Source organism: Cydia splendana, chromosome 4 (genome assembly GCF_910591565.1).
Source record: "Cydia splendana chromosome 4, ilCydSple1.2, whole genome shotgun sequence".
Classification (NCBI taxonomy): Eukaryota; Metazoa; Arthropoda; class Insecta; order Lepidoptera; family Tortricidae; genus Cydia; species Cydia splendana.
The window spans coordinates 16606603-16623710 of record NC_085963.1 but is presented as its reverse complement, the minus strand read 5'-3'; the positions used below and the strand labels follow the sequence as shown (position 1 = coordinate 16623710).

At 36.8% G+C, this 17108-nt stretch overlaps 1 protein-coding gene and 1 long non-coding RNA gene across 2 annotated transcripts in view; one reads left to right on the top strand and one right to left on the bottom strand.

Moving 5' to 3' along the window:
- Positions 1-12254, bottom strand: part of LOC134790055 (very low-density lipoprotein receptor) — a 261962-nt gene extending 249708 nt beyond the window's left edge. The window contains exon 1 of the mRNA XM_063760812.1: positions 11780-12254. Coding sequence (XP_063616882.1) covers positions 11780-11861 — 82 coding nt within the window. The 5' untranslated portion in view covers positions 11862-12254. The remainder of the gene's footprint in view (positions 1-11779) is intronic.
- Positions 1-17108, top strand: part of LOC134790058 (uncharacterized) — a 444063-nt gene that overhangs the window by 376199 nt on the left and 50756 nt on the right. The gene's annotated exons all lie outside the window — the stretch shown is intronic.

Here is a 17108-nt window from a genome sequence, read left to right as displayed (position 1 = left end):
TGACCAAAACAGCGTTTGCCTATGTTGCACCAAACCTAAGTTCCGCTAGGTACTGCCAGGGTTCTGGCTCATTTTGTTGAACTGCACGCCGACGTTGCAATTGGCGTGCAGTCGGCGTGCAGCTTCCATACAAGTTGCAGTCGGGTTGTGGTCCGTCTGTATATTAGGCAGATATTAGGCCGTCTGTATCGGCCCTAAATCACTGAAGTTTGTATTAACAAATTTCAGTGATTTAGGGCCGATACAGACGGCCTAATATCTGCCTAATATGCTTATCTTTATTTATAATTTTGGCAGTTCCAAGCAATAGTAACACTAAAACTGTTTCTCGAACTGAAAATACCCGATTTAAGTTTGCTAACACAACATGACTGATCAGCTCATCGGCGTCACGGAACAGAACATATACGAGTAAATTGACCTCCGCAGTGAATATACAGCAAGATTGAATGTTCCAGTATTCACAGAAACTTAATTGCTAAATTGGGAATCAAACCGACCGAAGCGAGATGGGTCAGAATCCAAAATTTTAACCCTTTTTAGGGTTCCGTACCTCAAAAGGAAAAACGGAACCCTTATAGGATCACTCGTGCGTCTGTCTGTCCGTCCGTCTGTCCGTCTGTCACAGCCTATTTGCTCCGAAACTACTGGACCAATTAAGTTGAAATTTGGTACACATATGTAAGTCTTGTGACCCAAAGACGGACATGTAACGTCAACAAATGAATTTTAAACATAAGGACTACTGGTAAATGAGAAAATTAAAAAACTAATTTTTGCAAACTATATCGTGTTACATATCAAACGAAAGGGCTCATTGTGAGAATCTCAAATATATTATAAATTTATTATAAATTTTGCATAAAAAGTTTAGAAGTTATTCAAGAAAATAGATAAAAAATGACCATTCCCCCCCTCTATCTCCGAAACTACAGGGTCTAAAATTTTGAAAAGAATACACAAAATAGTTCTTTACCTAAAGATGACAGGAAAACCTATTAAAAATCTAGAGTCAAGCGTGAGTCGGATTTAAGAACAAAAATGCGATTAGGCTTTTTTAGGGACACAGCCGCAATGGCCCACGTGAAACGTGGTGTAGACAGCTATTGCGAAGGCACTAGGCCGATAGCCGCATAAGAACGAAGCCCCGAAGCGTCCCGATGAGGCGTGCCTTTATGATCAAGCGTGAGTCGGACTGAAGACAAAAAATGCGACTAGTCTGTATCTGGCACACAGCCGTAATGGTACTTGTACTACTGATTGATTAGGTTACTATTGTTACGTGTTTAGAAAAGCACTATAGGTATTACCCTTTCGCCTTCGCTTTTAAAACACTTGCGGAAGTTGTGGGAAGCGCGAACCCGTCGGACGCTCTGAGCTTTCAGCTCTACGCGGAGCTCGGCCTTCAGTCTTCGCATTTGGACAGTTGTAGGTACTATTGTTCGGGATGTAATCTTCCTATCCAAGCTACAATGCATATTTGCAGAGATATAAGCCACCGCTCCGTAACACTTCGTGTTACATCTGGTTTTTGATCTGACCAATTCGGGTTTTTCAAGATGTTTAACTCACGTCGTTTCACGTACAAAAAAAATTGTTAAAAATTGTGTGATGTACGGAACACTTAAAGTGCGAGTCCGACTCGCACTTGACCAGTTTTTTGTATTCATCTTTGTCAGCACATAGTACATTAGCACGAATTTTAATTCATAATTTTTCTAACAGATGGCGCTAGTAGTAATACAAAGTGTTATTCCTTTATTTTATTTTTTTAGGTTTATAAAATGATATTTTTATGTTTGATAACACATCTAGACATGAATTTAAATTACTATGTTAAATTTCAAACCTATAAGTGCGATAGTTTTTCCGTAAAGTGTACCACAAGAATGCATAGTTCGTCGAATAGTGATAGGGCTCGCTTCGCTCGCCCTAATAAAGAATGGAAACGCGTTTTATTTAAGTTCAGTAATCATAGGAGATCCTGAGCAGATTCGACTTAAGCGAAGCGGTATCCTAAGGTCAACTGGACTGCACGTTTAGTTCTCGTGTTCCAAAAGTTTATTTGACAACAACTGGACAATTTTTTCGTGATTTCAGAATGGCATACAAATTAATACAGTTTTAAAGTTCAAACAAGAGGAGTATCGTTTTGGACACAAAAAGGGAAATAAAAATATTTATATACGAAAATATATTACGAATCTAGACGTATAGTGTAGTTCGGACAAGGTTTCAGCGATTTGACGCTAACTCGACGTTTTTCAGCTGAATATTTTATATGTGATTCAGTACATACCAGGTACATACTGAAGTGTAAAAGTAATTCAATTTGCATGTAACTTTGTTAGAAATAACTAGCATCGGTGTCTCAATTCCGAGACTATTGAAGAGTAGCTTGCGGCCCAGCTGATAGTATAAAAACACTGTAGTTTATGCTATTAACTTGCTACTCATCACATTATTCATTACGGCTTATATTACCTATTATTAACACTTGTTTGAGTCTCTTGATCTACATCTCAAATGTCAATTTTTCGGCCTAATCTCATAAATTTTCATTAGAAACTGGCCAAGATCCTATTAATATATCTTCTACATACAATGTCCACGTATGTAGAATTATACCTGACAATGTGAATACAAGCATACTAAAACGATTCCAATATCAGCGCCAACAATTAATACAGGATCGAAACCAATCACCCGTTATCGCTGCACATGTCCGACAGGCACATGCTAAAAGCAAACTTATCATGCCATCAAAAGCTTCAAAGTCAAATAACAGATGGCTATATTTCGCCCAATGTTCCCTATCCCACCCTCGTTGATCGAACCACTGTCTATCTATATCATCAGTAGGGCAGTGACAGTCAGGCTTAATGACAACGGTCCAATACCGAGTTTGTTATTTCGAGAACCTAGATAGCGCAACGCCTGACGAACCAGTATTTGAATGATCTCCGATTAGGCTTAGTTGTTACGGATTGCAGCCTCTAGTGATGCTAGATTTGGTCCGGCAATTGAGACTAAATGGTTAGTGAATTAGAGCAGGATCGAGGTCAGCGCTAAGTGTCGCATTGGACTTGGCAGCGGACCTCAATTGAGCGGTTATCATACTATACGATTTGGTAGGTACAATAATCTTTGTGTATTTGAAGCACTTCAATTGAACAGTTATCATCCTATAATGTAATCGCACGGTATCTTTGCAACCTTCAGCGTTACCATCAGATTAGCATGTTTTTTTCGGAAAATTATAAAGATTAGTCTGTTGGATAAGAATCAACTTTCAGAAGTGAGAAAAACTGTGTGTGTATATTCTATCGGCAGATGGCGTATAAGCGTATGAGCAAAACTGCCAAAACTAAGGCATCTTTTACAAGACTGATTTTCTTGTGTCTTGCGTAATATTTCAAAGTCAGTCGTTACAAACAAGTTTTAAATAAACGCGGAACAGTGTAGTAAGTTGAAAAAATATTGTAAGGAATTCTATAATACTGTTAGAAAATATTGTGGAATGGCACAGAGGTTAGCACTCTATTTTCGATACTATATATAGCAAAGTCTAGCAGCTGAAATAATCGTCAGCATCTCTTATGACGTATCAGTTGTATTTATATAAAGCGTAACGACACGAGTCCCAATATACCTAAAGAATTATTCCATGTCAATTGTGCAATGTAAACCAAATATCCTTAAACATCAAGAGAATACTAGGGTAGGTATCATGATAAATTATGTTCCATTTCACTGAATATAACACCGAGTAAGTTTGCAAGTAAATTGGATCCTCTACGCAGTCGAACTACCAAACCAACCCGGGTGCAATTAATTAAGGACTTGAAACGCAACTGTACTACATTCTCACAATTGGTTTCAAGTTCCACGAATACTCAAATTAACGAATAGCTTTTGTGAAATACAGATAGCAAGATTTATAAAAAATGTCGTACATTAAGATGGATTTTGTGAAATACATATCTACTTATGTTGTACGAGATAAGGAGCACAGTAAAAACAATAGGGCAAGGTGCTAAATGACAATAAATCACTACACATAGAGACAGTTTATGTATGGCCTCGCCCCAAAAAGTTAAATTGACAACATAAGAAGTGATAAACGCTATGAACATGCAATTATCTATACATTATGTCTTTATTTGGCTCCATTTATCGCTATTCCATCTTCTACCAGGCTTTCTTTCATATTTAGTTGCACCACTCGCACCGCTATCCATGTGCGACCTAACTATAGTGAGATCCAATAAAAGTTCAAACTGTCATTTGTACCTTGTTTGTATTTTGTACTTTTGATACATAGGTATAATGTTACTGTGCTTGTAATGTATAATAGGGCACAATAGAATAGTCGCTATAAACATTCTTAAAAACTAATAAATGTTGAGTAGGCGAGTACAGTTGTAGTTAAAAGCTCGCATCAAAACAGATTTTTATTAGATAAAAACATGTTATTGTATTACTTTTTTACTTTTGTAGTATGCAATACAATTTTTTATTGTACGACCAGCGAATCATGAATCTCATGATACATGTTTGTTTCGTATTTAATTTCTTCTGCCACCTTTATTGTGGATCCAGAAATAAGCAATTTTGGGACCCTCATCCGTGCGTCACCGAAGTAATGGATGGCGGTGGGCTGACTGCTGTGATGATATTGGATACCGGCGAGAAAATGAAAATATTCGACAAAACGTGCATCTAGACGTATTCAATAAGCGTTTCCCCGAAAAGCAAATGAACATTGTTTTCGGCAGATACTTGTAAACAATCAAATAACGCTAAGCTAATAGAGTCAAACATTTAAGCGATTTAATATCACAATATTGTTGAAGTTAAACAACAAGTCATCGAGAAACCTATAGTCTCAGAAACACAATAAAATACAGTAGGTATAGACGGTATTAAAATATAACAACGGATAATAAGATAAACAAATTAAAATAAATTGAAACAGTGAGCAGCGTGATTACAAAAAAGATGAAACTTTTTTGTTTATACAGGCTTTGTTATTCTGATTCGTGTCCTTTATTACAATTGGGGACAAAAAGTCAGACTCCCTTATCTAATCTACAGAGTTGACCCTCCGGCCAGGACCACGCAGCTGGTGCCTCCAAAAACGACGTCATTTTTCATCTCAGAAATTTGCAAAAACTTTGCGTCTTTCGCCGAGTTAACACAATTAGGTATGATAAATACGTACAAATTACTCAAAAATGCATAATTATTAACAAAGGTGAATGTGAAAAGTATATCGGAGCTAGATGTATTCTAATTTGAGTTGTCAATCAGTAAAAATAACAAATCACAACGTGGAAATACAAGACAGTTCCACAGCGCTCTTCGAAGAGACGTGCGACGTCAGAAGTGTCAGAACTAATATAACGCAATCAATCAACAGTCAAATTCCCAAAATCACCTTCAACATTCGCAGTGTCTACGATAAGTAATATTCGGTAAATATGACAAGTTCGATTCGTTTTTCATTTTTCACATAATGACGCCTCCTTCGGACATAAAGCCCGTTTTATTGGGATCACAATGGGATTGTGCTCTTTCATCGGCGGTACTTTTATGGGCGCCGCGTCAGCTGTGAGCCGCCATAATTGAGACAGTTAAATTAAAACTACGAGTGGATTATTCGGTAAGCGCACGACCACCCAAAGCCGCTGTATTCTTATTATCTCTTTGTTTATTTCGCCGAATGGCGAGATGTTCGATTAGATTAGAAGCAACGAAAATAAACAAACACGCGTCATGAAACCTAAGAAGATAAAAACCGCTTGTGTGTTTTTTTTATCTTTTACATGTTTCTTGATATCAGTGTTATATTTTGTAGGTATTCTCCGTTTCATCTTTAACTTTATTATACCTATATGTTAAAGTAAGGTTTTATTAACATTTTTTCTACCGGGTGTGGCCTGTAATACGAGCAAAAAATTTAACTGTAGGCTGTACTCCTCATACTGACCAACATTTGTTCAGCCACTTTTAAAAATAACTTTTAATACACTTTAAAATTTAATCTAAGACGCAATGTATTGCGAATTTTGTTATGTTTAAGGCATGACAAGCAACGTCAATCACAAATGATATGGCATGGCGATGGCGTCCATTGAAGATAATATTTATTTTGTAGGTATGAAAAATAGGAAGTCTAAATACTTCATAATTTTTAAAAGTTGTTGAACTTAAGTGTCACCGTTTGAGGAGTACAATTCATGTTTTAATTATTTGCTCGTGTTACAGGCCACACCCGGTATATTGTAAATTAGATATTCATTTAGGTACGTTAGTATTTATGTCGATAGTGTAATGCTTGACAAAATTCTGTTTGGCCATATAGTATAATGTTGATATTACAATCTTCTACTTACATATGGCAATACTGTATCCAAATAAAATATCAATACCTGGTCATATTATCAACAACTGATTTCAAAACATTGTTTATTGGAATGCTTCGTCCTTCGTTCACCTATTGATGTCAATGTTTTATTTTAGGTATTCAAAAATTTTTTTCTTGCTTTTTTGATAATCTTATGTGGCATTTTTGTGGTAAAATCGTTTATAACTGCGAAATCAATTCTTCTTCTTTACATCGGTGACATTCGATGACTTACAACGTCTGTTGTGAAGGAGTGTCCTTGTGCCAGTAAAATAAATTAGCACTCGTACCACTAAAAATCCGCAACATGGCGAAGGCAAAATAAAGTCTTCTTAGGGTACAGTCTGACAAAAAAGAGTAGAAATTAATAAGTGACAATACTGTAGTTTCAAATCAATCTAAGAAAAGGTGACGACACTACATGCAGTATTACCACTTTTTAATTTCTATTCTTTTTTGGCAGACTATATAATATAGTTACATCTATTTTACAAAGGTCAACTAAAGGAGTATCGATTAAGCACTCGAGAAAAATATTTCGTTATTTATTAACTATCCCCATAGCGGGATTTCTTAAAGACAACCTTCGAGAGCGGAGATATTAACTAGAGTTAGATCAAGGAAAGTCTACAGCGATTTTGGTGGCCCACGCAGTGCAAGTGTTATTTATACATCATAATTTCATAGAAGCTTGACGTTTAAAATAACTCTTGCACTGCGTGGGGTATCAAAATCTCTGCAGACTTTTCTTGGTCTAACTCTATCATAGATATCATGAACCTTACCACAGACAATACTGACATGCATATTTTGAAGATGTCATTGTATAATAATAGGCTCGCTGGCTTCCTGCTTTTTCCTGCTTTTCTAATTGGATGACAACCTTTGTACTCATTCAGCTCCAATAGATTGTAATATAAAATTGCCCGAGGCAAAAGTAAACAAAGTTACCAGAATAGCCCAGTGTCAAAAATTGGCTTTCCGCCACAACTGTTGAACTTTGTACTGATTCAGGAAAATATCATGCCATGCAGTCCCTTTCAGTTGTTGCTATTTTAGAAACTTGGCACGGCAGAACAGCGCCTGCACCATGAATACACTGCAATGAAACATGGAAATGTCCAGAATTCATAGATATATTATCAATAGCTGTATGTATTACCAAAAAGAATAGATAGTATAGAGGGGTCCTGTCATTGTAAATTTTGTAGTCACTGTAAATTTACTGCCATCTATCGACACACGACTAAAACTCAAAATGAAAAAGTATAAAGTTATCAAAAAATGTATATATATGGATAAATGATTTTATTATTTTTATATCATTTTGATCCATGTTCATTCACTGATATCTATGTGTTAAAATTGTTAAATATGAAACGGTGTCGTCACGCCATCTAGCCGAGGATAGGCTAAAGGTGTGTGCGGCATCTATTCGAAAATGACTTTATTCGTCTTATACGAAGTTACATATCTCTTTGGTATTACTAATAGACATCGACATTTGAAAAAGCTAAGTCATTTTTCTATTTTTTTTAATTACTTACCGTATAGTCGGCGCAAAGTTAGAACCAACATTTGGAGAGTTATAAATAGACCCTTATATGAAGCTCAGGCTACCAGTTCAACCGTATAGGTCTTTAGCTTCATATAGGTTAATAAGGGTTAATTCATAACTGTCAAATATTGGTTAAGAACCAATATTTGACAGTTATGAATTACGTTGTGCCGACTACAGGTTTGCCCAAAAATACATTTGACATTTGTTTTTACCGCGGCGTTTGTGTATCAAAGTTAGATGTTACGTCTGATAGACACCACAATACCTACATTGTACATTACATACTGGGTGTGACAACATTTAAAAATCTTAGGCCTTTGCAAACAGTAAATAATTATTATGGGACAATCTTAACACGGGCAATTACTGAGTAGGTGATTCGCTAAATTAACCACCAAGAAAATAATAGCCGCCTCTACTTGTTTAGTAAACAACATTGTGCAGTGCAAATTCTTCACAAAATAGATAGCTTACGTCACCAGTGGCGTTATGTCATACAAGGTGCAAAATCGTGATTATACCTATTCCATAAAGTAAGTATAGATATATCTTGAAGGTGAGCCGTTTTTATTTTGTACGACGTTTTCTACAAAAAATGTACAAATTTAGACCAATGGGAGGTCTAAATTTGATATACTATAAATGTATTATAATATAGATAGCCTTGTACTATTAGATTAGATTTAGAGCCACAGGAGAACCAATCTTTTGAAACTAGATAAGAGCAGTCTGATACTAACTAACAGGTATTATTATAACCAATATTATAACACGCTTAATAGACACCTTAAGGGCATAAGTAGAGACGCCTCCTGTCCACACTGTGGGAAGGAGGAAATAAGCTTACACTGCCTAGCAGAATGTAGTAGGTATGTATGCGGCACCGCGATATAATATATTTGGTAGGGGTAGACTACAAGAGAGCGAAACTAAAGGATGTCGAACTTAAAGATGTCCTTCTGTTCTGCAGGAAAACGAGAATATTTGAGGAGAATAGTGTGGGAATGCCGCCGGGATATTAATTTGCAGTTCCAACTCCAGGGAATTGGGCTGAATGAACGCAACATCGTTTCCGACCTGTTTCCGACCGGGCGTCTCTGCACCACATCTTACTATTAGAGCGATTTGAAACCTTATTAAAGTAAAAATAGGTAATTGAGGAGTAACGAAGATAAATGTGCACAATTTACGAGTATATTCAGATGATGGCGTTGATGCAACTAAGCTAACTAATAACGACAGCAATAGGACGTAGGTAATCCAGAAATGACGTAATCCAGACAGAATAATACTGACTCTGTTGTCGTTGTCACAACTGTCTTACGTAGTCATAACTCTATAATAAGGTAAAACGCAGATATATAGGGTAACGCCTTGTATGTTTACTTCCTTTTTCAGTTCAGTGCAAAGTGATACCACGTCTTGTTGACTCAAACCACATGAGGCCTTGAATAGGAACATCGCACGCTTTTGCTTTATTTGACACCTTCGCCTTATGTGGCTAGTGTTTTGCAAATTACATAGGTACTTTTATGTCACAGACGGCGTCAAAGGTGTGTTTTGCACCTTATAAGGCATAAGGTTTACATTATCTTACTCGCGAATTACCTACATACCTAAGTAGGTAGATACTTACTATATAGACGACACAATGCCTTATCTGTTAGTAATGCCTTACCTATGTAGCAAACAAGTTATGTTCTACATAGTATTACGAACATTACACCTTACCTAATGTGCCTAGATTCATTTTATCCACAGTTATGGACATGGATTCGCAACCTGTGTGATAATAAAGCCTTTACCTTCGAAAAACTAAACTCCTTACTCTGGTAGAATGATTAAGTTTATTCGTTTATTAAGTAAGTACCTACTTACTGTTTATTTTAAATGAATCCCCAAAGACGTAAATACCTTAGTTTTATTAAAAAGAAGATTAGATTGGATCTGTTTGGTTAAAAGTTGGACGTTTCCGTTATTAATTAATAAACTTAGATTCCAGTGGAATAAGCTGAAAGATGCGATACTTCAACTTTCCTGATACCCAGAAGCAGTTGTTTTGTTTTGAATTTGGAACTCTTTTAGTTACTGTGTTCGGAATAGATTGTGGAATAGTTGGATATGTGCAGAAAAATTTACGTGGGGTTTTAGGAGGCTAGATCAATCAAGTACCTACCTATAAATACCATAATAAGTATTATTTAAGGACTTTAAGTAGGTACTTATTTCAACTGCTTCATTACATCATTACGTATAAAATGTCAAGAACCTACCAATATAATTACTAATTTGGTATCAATCTGTAGTCTGTAACATCTTTAGGTATTTACTTAAATAAAAGTAAACAAAATCCACCCTCAAATGGCTCGTTAAGCCAGTTGAGGGTAGATGAAAACATTACACGATCAAATAATGTAGGTTAAAATCAGGTCGTTCAGTGACTGATCCAGGCGGTTTTGTAATTGGTCGGTTAACTAATACAGTGGAAACTGGATAAGTGGAACCTGGGTTAGTGGAAAACCTCTTTAAGTGGACCCAAGTTCTCGGTTCCAGTCCCTTGGCAACGAATTACCTCTATACGTGGAATTATGGGACCTCTATAAGCGGAATCCATTTTTTCTAAAATTTCTTATTTTTACCTCTGTAACTGGAATCAGCCGTCTCCGAAACCTCTATGAGTGGGATAGCTCAGCGTTATAAAATTTGTATTTTTAATAAACCGTCACAAGGAGGGTAGTTTGTTTCGTTAAAATTATGGTTCGTGTTTTAACTACGTATTTTGTATGAGATCACACATCGTTCAGTTTTGTTCTTTTAGCCGTGGTGCGGTGCCGTGCTGTTAGATAAGCAATGCCTAAGCGCAAAATCAAGTGTTTATCTCTTCGGGATAAATTAAAAATTATAACAGACTATGAAAGTGGGAAGTCGCGTGAAGATATCAGTGTCCAGTCTAGTGTGCCACAGTCTACGCTTTGTAGAATAATTAAAGATAAGGAGAAGATTCAATCTTAGTGTATTATTTAAGTATGGATCTTTTATTTGACCATACTATACGTGACCTCTATAAGCGACATTACTAGCATCCACAACCTCTGTTAGCGAGAGCCTCTGTAAGTGAGAAAACGTTTTATTTGAACCTGGTTAAGTGGACAACTGGATAAATGGAAAACCTGGATAAGCGGTACTAAACAGCCGGTCCCTTGCGATTCCACTTATCCAGTTTCCACTGTAAATGTTATAACTACCCGAAAATGTACAAATTATTTGTTTACTTTTATTTAAATACCTGAAGATACAGAGTATAAGAACAATACACTGTAAATGTTTATATGAGGATCTCGCGCGTATCTTTTTATCATATTCCAAGGGACTAGTTTATCAATGTCGAATTACGCACAGTGAACGTTCCATCTCCGCCAAGGCAGTTTATCGCCTTGTACAAGTGAGAATGTAAATGTTACACTATACTATAATGACGATAATTACAATACCAACACCACGTGCATGTCCGCAAGTAAACCAGTTATCTGGTGTAAATAAAAACTATGGCAATAAACCCGTCGTTAAAATAAAAGGTGTGTAGACTCGTTACAGACGTAACATCTACCTGTGCTGTAACATTCGTCATTAAGAAGCAAACAAGATGCTCATTTATATCTCAACGGTTTTATTATCAAAGCGTTGAAGTGCATGTTCAGATATTTTTGAAGACGTTGGTTGGTAGTTGGTATTGCGTACGATCAGGTGATGTTTTTAATTAAAATTAGAATCGTATGTAATTATTAAATAAATAAACAAACAATACTTACTGTTTGATGAAATCAATCCAATATCGGCTTTAACTCCATAAGTCTGTACATTTATAACACAAAATAAAATTAACCACCACATATTGGCACAATATTTTGGGGGGGCTGTCAATAACAGCCCACCGATACGAGTAACGTCCTCAGGAAACTTTCGATTGGCCAAAAATCACTAAAATGTACACTTTTGAAACATTCACAGCAGCTGGTCTATAGTATATCACTGGTATAACACTGTTATTCACCTCAATAGTTGTTGTCACTGTTAGATGTGTGCGAAAGAGCAATATTTTGGTGAGTGATTAGGTTTTTGAGGTTATTTTTACGTGCCCCTGGTGCAAGCGCGACAGAGAATGTCGGCTGGCGGGCAGCAGGCAGGTGCGAGCGGAGCACGCGGTGCGCCGCTAGATGGCGTCGGGATCGGGCGCGCTCGCGTGACGTTCGGTTAGTTTCGGCGACTGAACCGTGGCGCGGCGCTGCTGATTCTAGCTAGAGATTTTTCAAACGCATCCTACGTACGAGACGGCATACGGGAGCGTTTACATGTGTACAATATTTATTACCTACTGTCAATGAGTATAAAAGTGCGCAGATGGCTCTCTAATCGTTTACGTTCAAATTTCCATATTAAGTTAAAATGCAAGTGTCTGCATGATTTCAAAAAAAATAGACCGTTTTCTTGTACCTATGTGACTTTGCGCAGCATTCCTACTCAGATAATTCATTGAGTTTCAATGACTTGTACTTACCTAATTCTAATTTTTAACAAGCAGAAACGTCTGCGAACGATGCTATTAATTAAGCTTAGAATAAATTTAAAAGTGGAAAAATTACTGTCTTGGGTGAGACTTGAACTCACGGCCTCTGGATCGATACTCCAGGTCTTGGTTGCTCAGATGGCAGCATCTGAGCAACCAAGATCTCATCCTTAGCCAGCAAGTCTTTCCACCATATTGTGGGTCCAGGGGACCCTAGCGACATCTACCCTAAGACTGTTACACTTCTTAAACGGCCACCGGAGTTTCAAGTCATATTGGAAATTCACCAGTTACGATGTGCTACCCATACTAAGATACATAGATAGATGGTAGAGCGCTGGAGTATCGTGAGTTCAAGTCTAACCCAAGACAGTAATTTTTCCACTTTTAAATTTATTCTAAGCATAAATATTAATGATACGAAGGTCCGTATTAGGTAGGTACCTATATTAAAAGTTATACTTTCGCCAAAGTGGTTCAAGAAAATACTACGTATCTACAAAATAGAAAAGCAGTAGGCCTAGCATAGGATAGGAGGGGCGTCAGGGGCGCGACAGTATCTCGCCCGCGAGATAGACTAGTTAAGACTACCCATTCCCTTTCTAATTAATAAAATAAAGATAAAGAGATAAAGGGATAAAGACAGGTAGCCTATCTCGCGGCTGAGATACTGTCGCGCCCCTCCTGCGGTAGGCCTACAGTAAGTGACTAATATAACCATAGTTATTTACGTCTTTTCTACTTGATTGGTTATAATGACAGATGCTTCGTACCTAATAAGAATAAGAATAAGAATAATTTATTGAGAAAACCTTATTGCTAATGTTACATTATGCGTGAACTTTCGTGAATCAAAGTACCAAGTTGAAAGGACATGGATGTGGTGGTTACTTGTGCTTTTTTTGGTCCTTTTCCTTCATGGTAACTTGTTTTATATGCCATAAGTATAAAATCAATTAGAAAATACACGGCAATATTATAAATAACTCAATTCTTGAAAAAATGTTAGTTGCACCCTTCTTCCTAATGACGCCAGAGCATACTGTAGGTATATGCTTATAAACTTATTTCACAGAAATCAGAAGTGAATTACTTTCCGCTTCCGCCGATTTATTCTACGATGATCCTTATTAAAGCAACATCCGCTGATAATTCCGCTGTAATAATTTCAATAAAATAATTATTGCAAATAAACTACCTACCTATTTATGGTTTTTAGGGTTCCGTACCCAAAGGGTAAAATGGGACCCTATTACTAAGACTCCACTGTCCGTCCGTCCCTCCGTCCGTCTGTCACCAGGCTGTATCTCGTGATCTGTGATAGCTAGACAGCTGAAATTTTCACAGATGATGTATTTCTTTTGTTGCCGCTATAACAACAAATACTAAAAACAGAATAAAATAAAGATTTAAGTGGGGCTCCCATACAACAAACGTGATTTTTGACCGAAGTTAAGCAATGTCGGGCGAGGTCAGTGGATGGGTGACCGTTTTTATAGATAATGGTACGGAACCCTTCGTGTGTGTGCGAGTCCGACTCGCATTTGGCCGGTTTTTTACCGCGCACAGCTTAAAGGTACCTAACTTATTACTAATAAAATCAAAATGTGACGATGAGAGAAATGAAGTTATTTTGACGTGGTAAAATAAGTAGAAAGTAGATACCATAGTACACAGATACCGTAATGTCCTCCATAAAACACTATTTTTGCCGGTTTATTGAGGTACATTTTCGTATTTTCTTCACCCGCTAAATTTTCTAGAGTAGAACAAGCGCGTTTGTCAGGCAAATGTTACATTCTGTACGTAATTAGCAAACCTTTAGGTACGTGATGATAATCGTATTTAATAATTACCTATCTACTATATTTGCACTTTACAGTGCCTACTTTGTTAGGTTGCTAACTTGGCATGTAATTGGCTCTATAAGCATTTTATTTTCCGCTGAACATCAGTATTAGAAGTAACCTGATTTCATTTCATGTTAGGGTAGGTTAGTAGGTACTTATGTAATAGTACATTATTGTCGAGGCTCGGAAGTAGCTACTTGCAGGCTGAGGATTCGTTTTAAACGGACGACCTTGGGAGTCCGTTTAATTGAATCCGAAGCCAGCAAGTAGCCTTCCAGCCGAGTCATATATAGTGCTTTTCTCAAAAATGGTGCAAGAAATATAAATATCATAGAAGTATTTTACAAAAGCAACTTTCTTACGTATATATTTTCACAGAAAAAAGTAGAAACAATTGAAAAAATTAGCTTTGCCGCCTTTTTATTTTTTTAATAAAAAAATAGAAGTGTATTTTTCTGCCGAAAATACGCCAACCTATTTGAGACAGCTAAATAGTCGCGGTACTAATCATCTGTTTGGCTGTTTAATGGGCCTGTGCCTTCATTTGATATGGCCATTTCAACTATTAAAAAGTTTGGAACTCGACAAATAATGGAATTTGTATGCAACATTGCAGTCCCAAAATCGAGACTGCAATGTTTTTAACTTTTTAATTTTTGACTGACCATAAACTACGCGCTTCGCAACCTATTTTTTAAACGGCAAAGTCGACTTTGCCGTCCATTTTTGAGAAAAATAACATTGTGCGTAGGTTCTTATGTCACACCCCACTTTTTTCATTCCGTATTAGTGCACTAATTGACATCTTACATTTGTCACGGAGCACTTATGGGATGATGGGATCCCTTGGGTCTTGAAAATCGGTAAAAGCGTGTTTTATTGAGGTTTTTAAAAAAAACATTATACTTACCCACTTTGAAGCATATGTAAACATAAAGGAACGCGTAGTTTTAATCCATCGCTCCACCTAATCCTTTGTCAAATATTTCTGATGTGTATAAAATACATCTGTCTTAGCTCCATGTATGCTCACCCTAACTCGGGGGCGATTGCGCGCGCATCTTTCAGTTGCGTTCACAGAAAGACGCTGAGGGGGCGTGGCTCGTCGTTACGCACGTCCTCTGCTACGCAACGGGCGAGATAACCCTATAATAAAAAGAGACGTAATTGTCTATGCGAGTAAAAGTGAGATACGACTTTGTATAACTAGGATGATGAAGCGAGAACGCCGATATTCGACAATGATTCAGCGTCTTTCAGAACTGGTGAGCGACCAGACGTCTGAGACGAGTTTATAGATTGGCTATCGAAATTAATGCTGATAGCTTTCTGATAAGTATCTGGTGCAGTTAATCACATTTTTGTAGCCCGACTGAAACGTATTATTTTAACATTGAAAATGTTTATCAGTACGTCTACCATCAGTTTTGACATTGACATATACGCTCACGTCTACGTAACTTACTTTCTATGCATCTCGCTCGTACTCGCATATTAGTGCAAGCGAGATGTACAGAAAGTAAATTACGTACACGTGAGCGTTATGTCAATGTCAAAACTGGTGGTAGACGTACAGCTCGCTTTCGTGGGGTAGTGTAATTCAGCAGTTTTTGAGTTTTTGCAATAAATCTATTTTGACGTATGGAACCCTACACTGGGGCCGACATAATTTTATTTATAATTTAAATAGTAAGCAGATCGATGAAAAAGCAGAATGTATAAAAATAAAAGTTACCCAAATTACTAATTCCACGCAGACGAAATCGCGGACAAAAGCTAGTTATTTATGTTTTCGACTTCCAATAAAGGCAATGCAAAATATGTACAGTCAACGTCAAAGATATATGTACACTTTTCGCCTTTTATTACAAAGGAGTAAGGTGCAAAAGTGTAAACATATCTTTGACGTCGACTGTACATATTATTATTAAAACCGTATAGGTTTGTATTTGGAGATTAACGTTCCGAGAAAGAGTAATTTCAGGAATGCGGGTTTGGAGCGCGCCTTTTAGAACAAAAACAAGCAAAACTTCCATTCTGCGACAGCAATATTCATCTTCAATATATTTATCAGTGCGCCTCGCTCTTCCTGATTTGGCTACTTATGAGCGGAAGCGAGACAATTGAGACTTATAAGTTCGAGTTTCTTTCAATTCGATGAGTATGGTATGAGAATAAAGCCCGAGGAATCCCAGGACTTTTAACTGAGATCAAATCACGGCAGTTTTCTGATGTTTATTTTGATCCATAATTACTTTTTGTTTTGACATTTTTGTGATGTCATTCGCAAGTTAAGGTTTCTTTTCGAATTTAGGATTTTTTGCCTTGACATATATTAGAACTTTGGCGACGGATAAGAGAATATTTTTTTTAATACAGTTACGATGCCCCGGGCAACGACGTAAATTGTTAATGTATATTATGTATATTTGATATTGTAAATAAAACAAAAACTTATAATAGGTTTATACAATTAAGTACTCAAAAGTGGTAATTTAATTACGTGTCTGGTTATATAGCGTTCGCAGTTTATTTTTGCGAATTATGTGCTTTTTACATTTCCTATTGTTTTTTTTAACACAACAAGAACAATAGGTCCACACACAGTTTGGATGTTCAAAAACTTTGCTGTAACATTGCAATATTTTTAAGAAATAGGTACCTTTTTTAGTTACATAATACAGGTACATAAAGTAGCACTTTCCGCACAAGCGCAGGACAGTG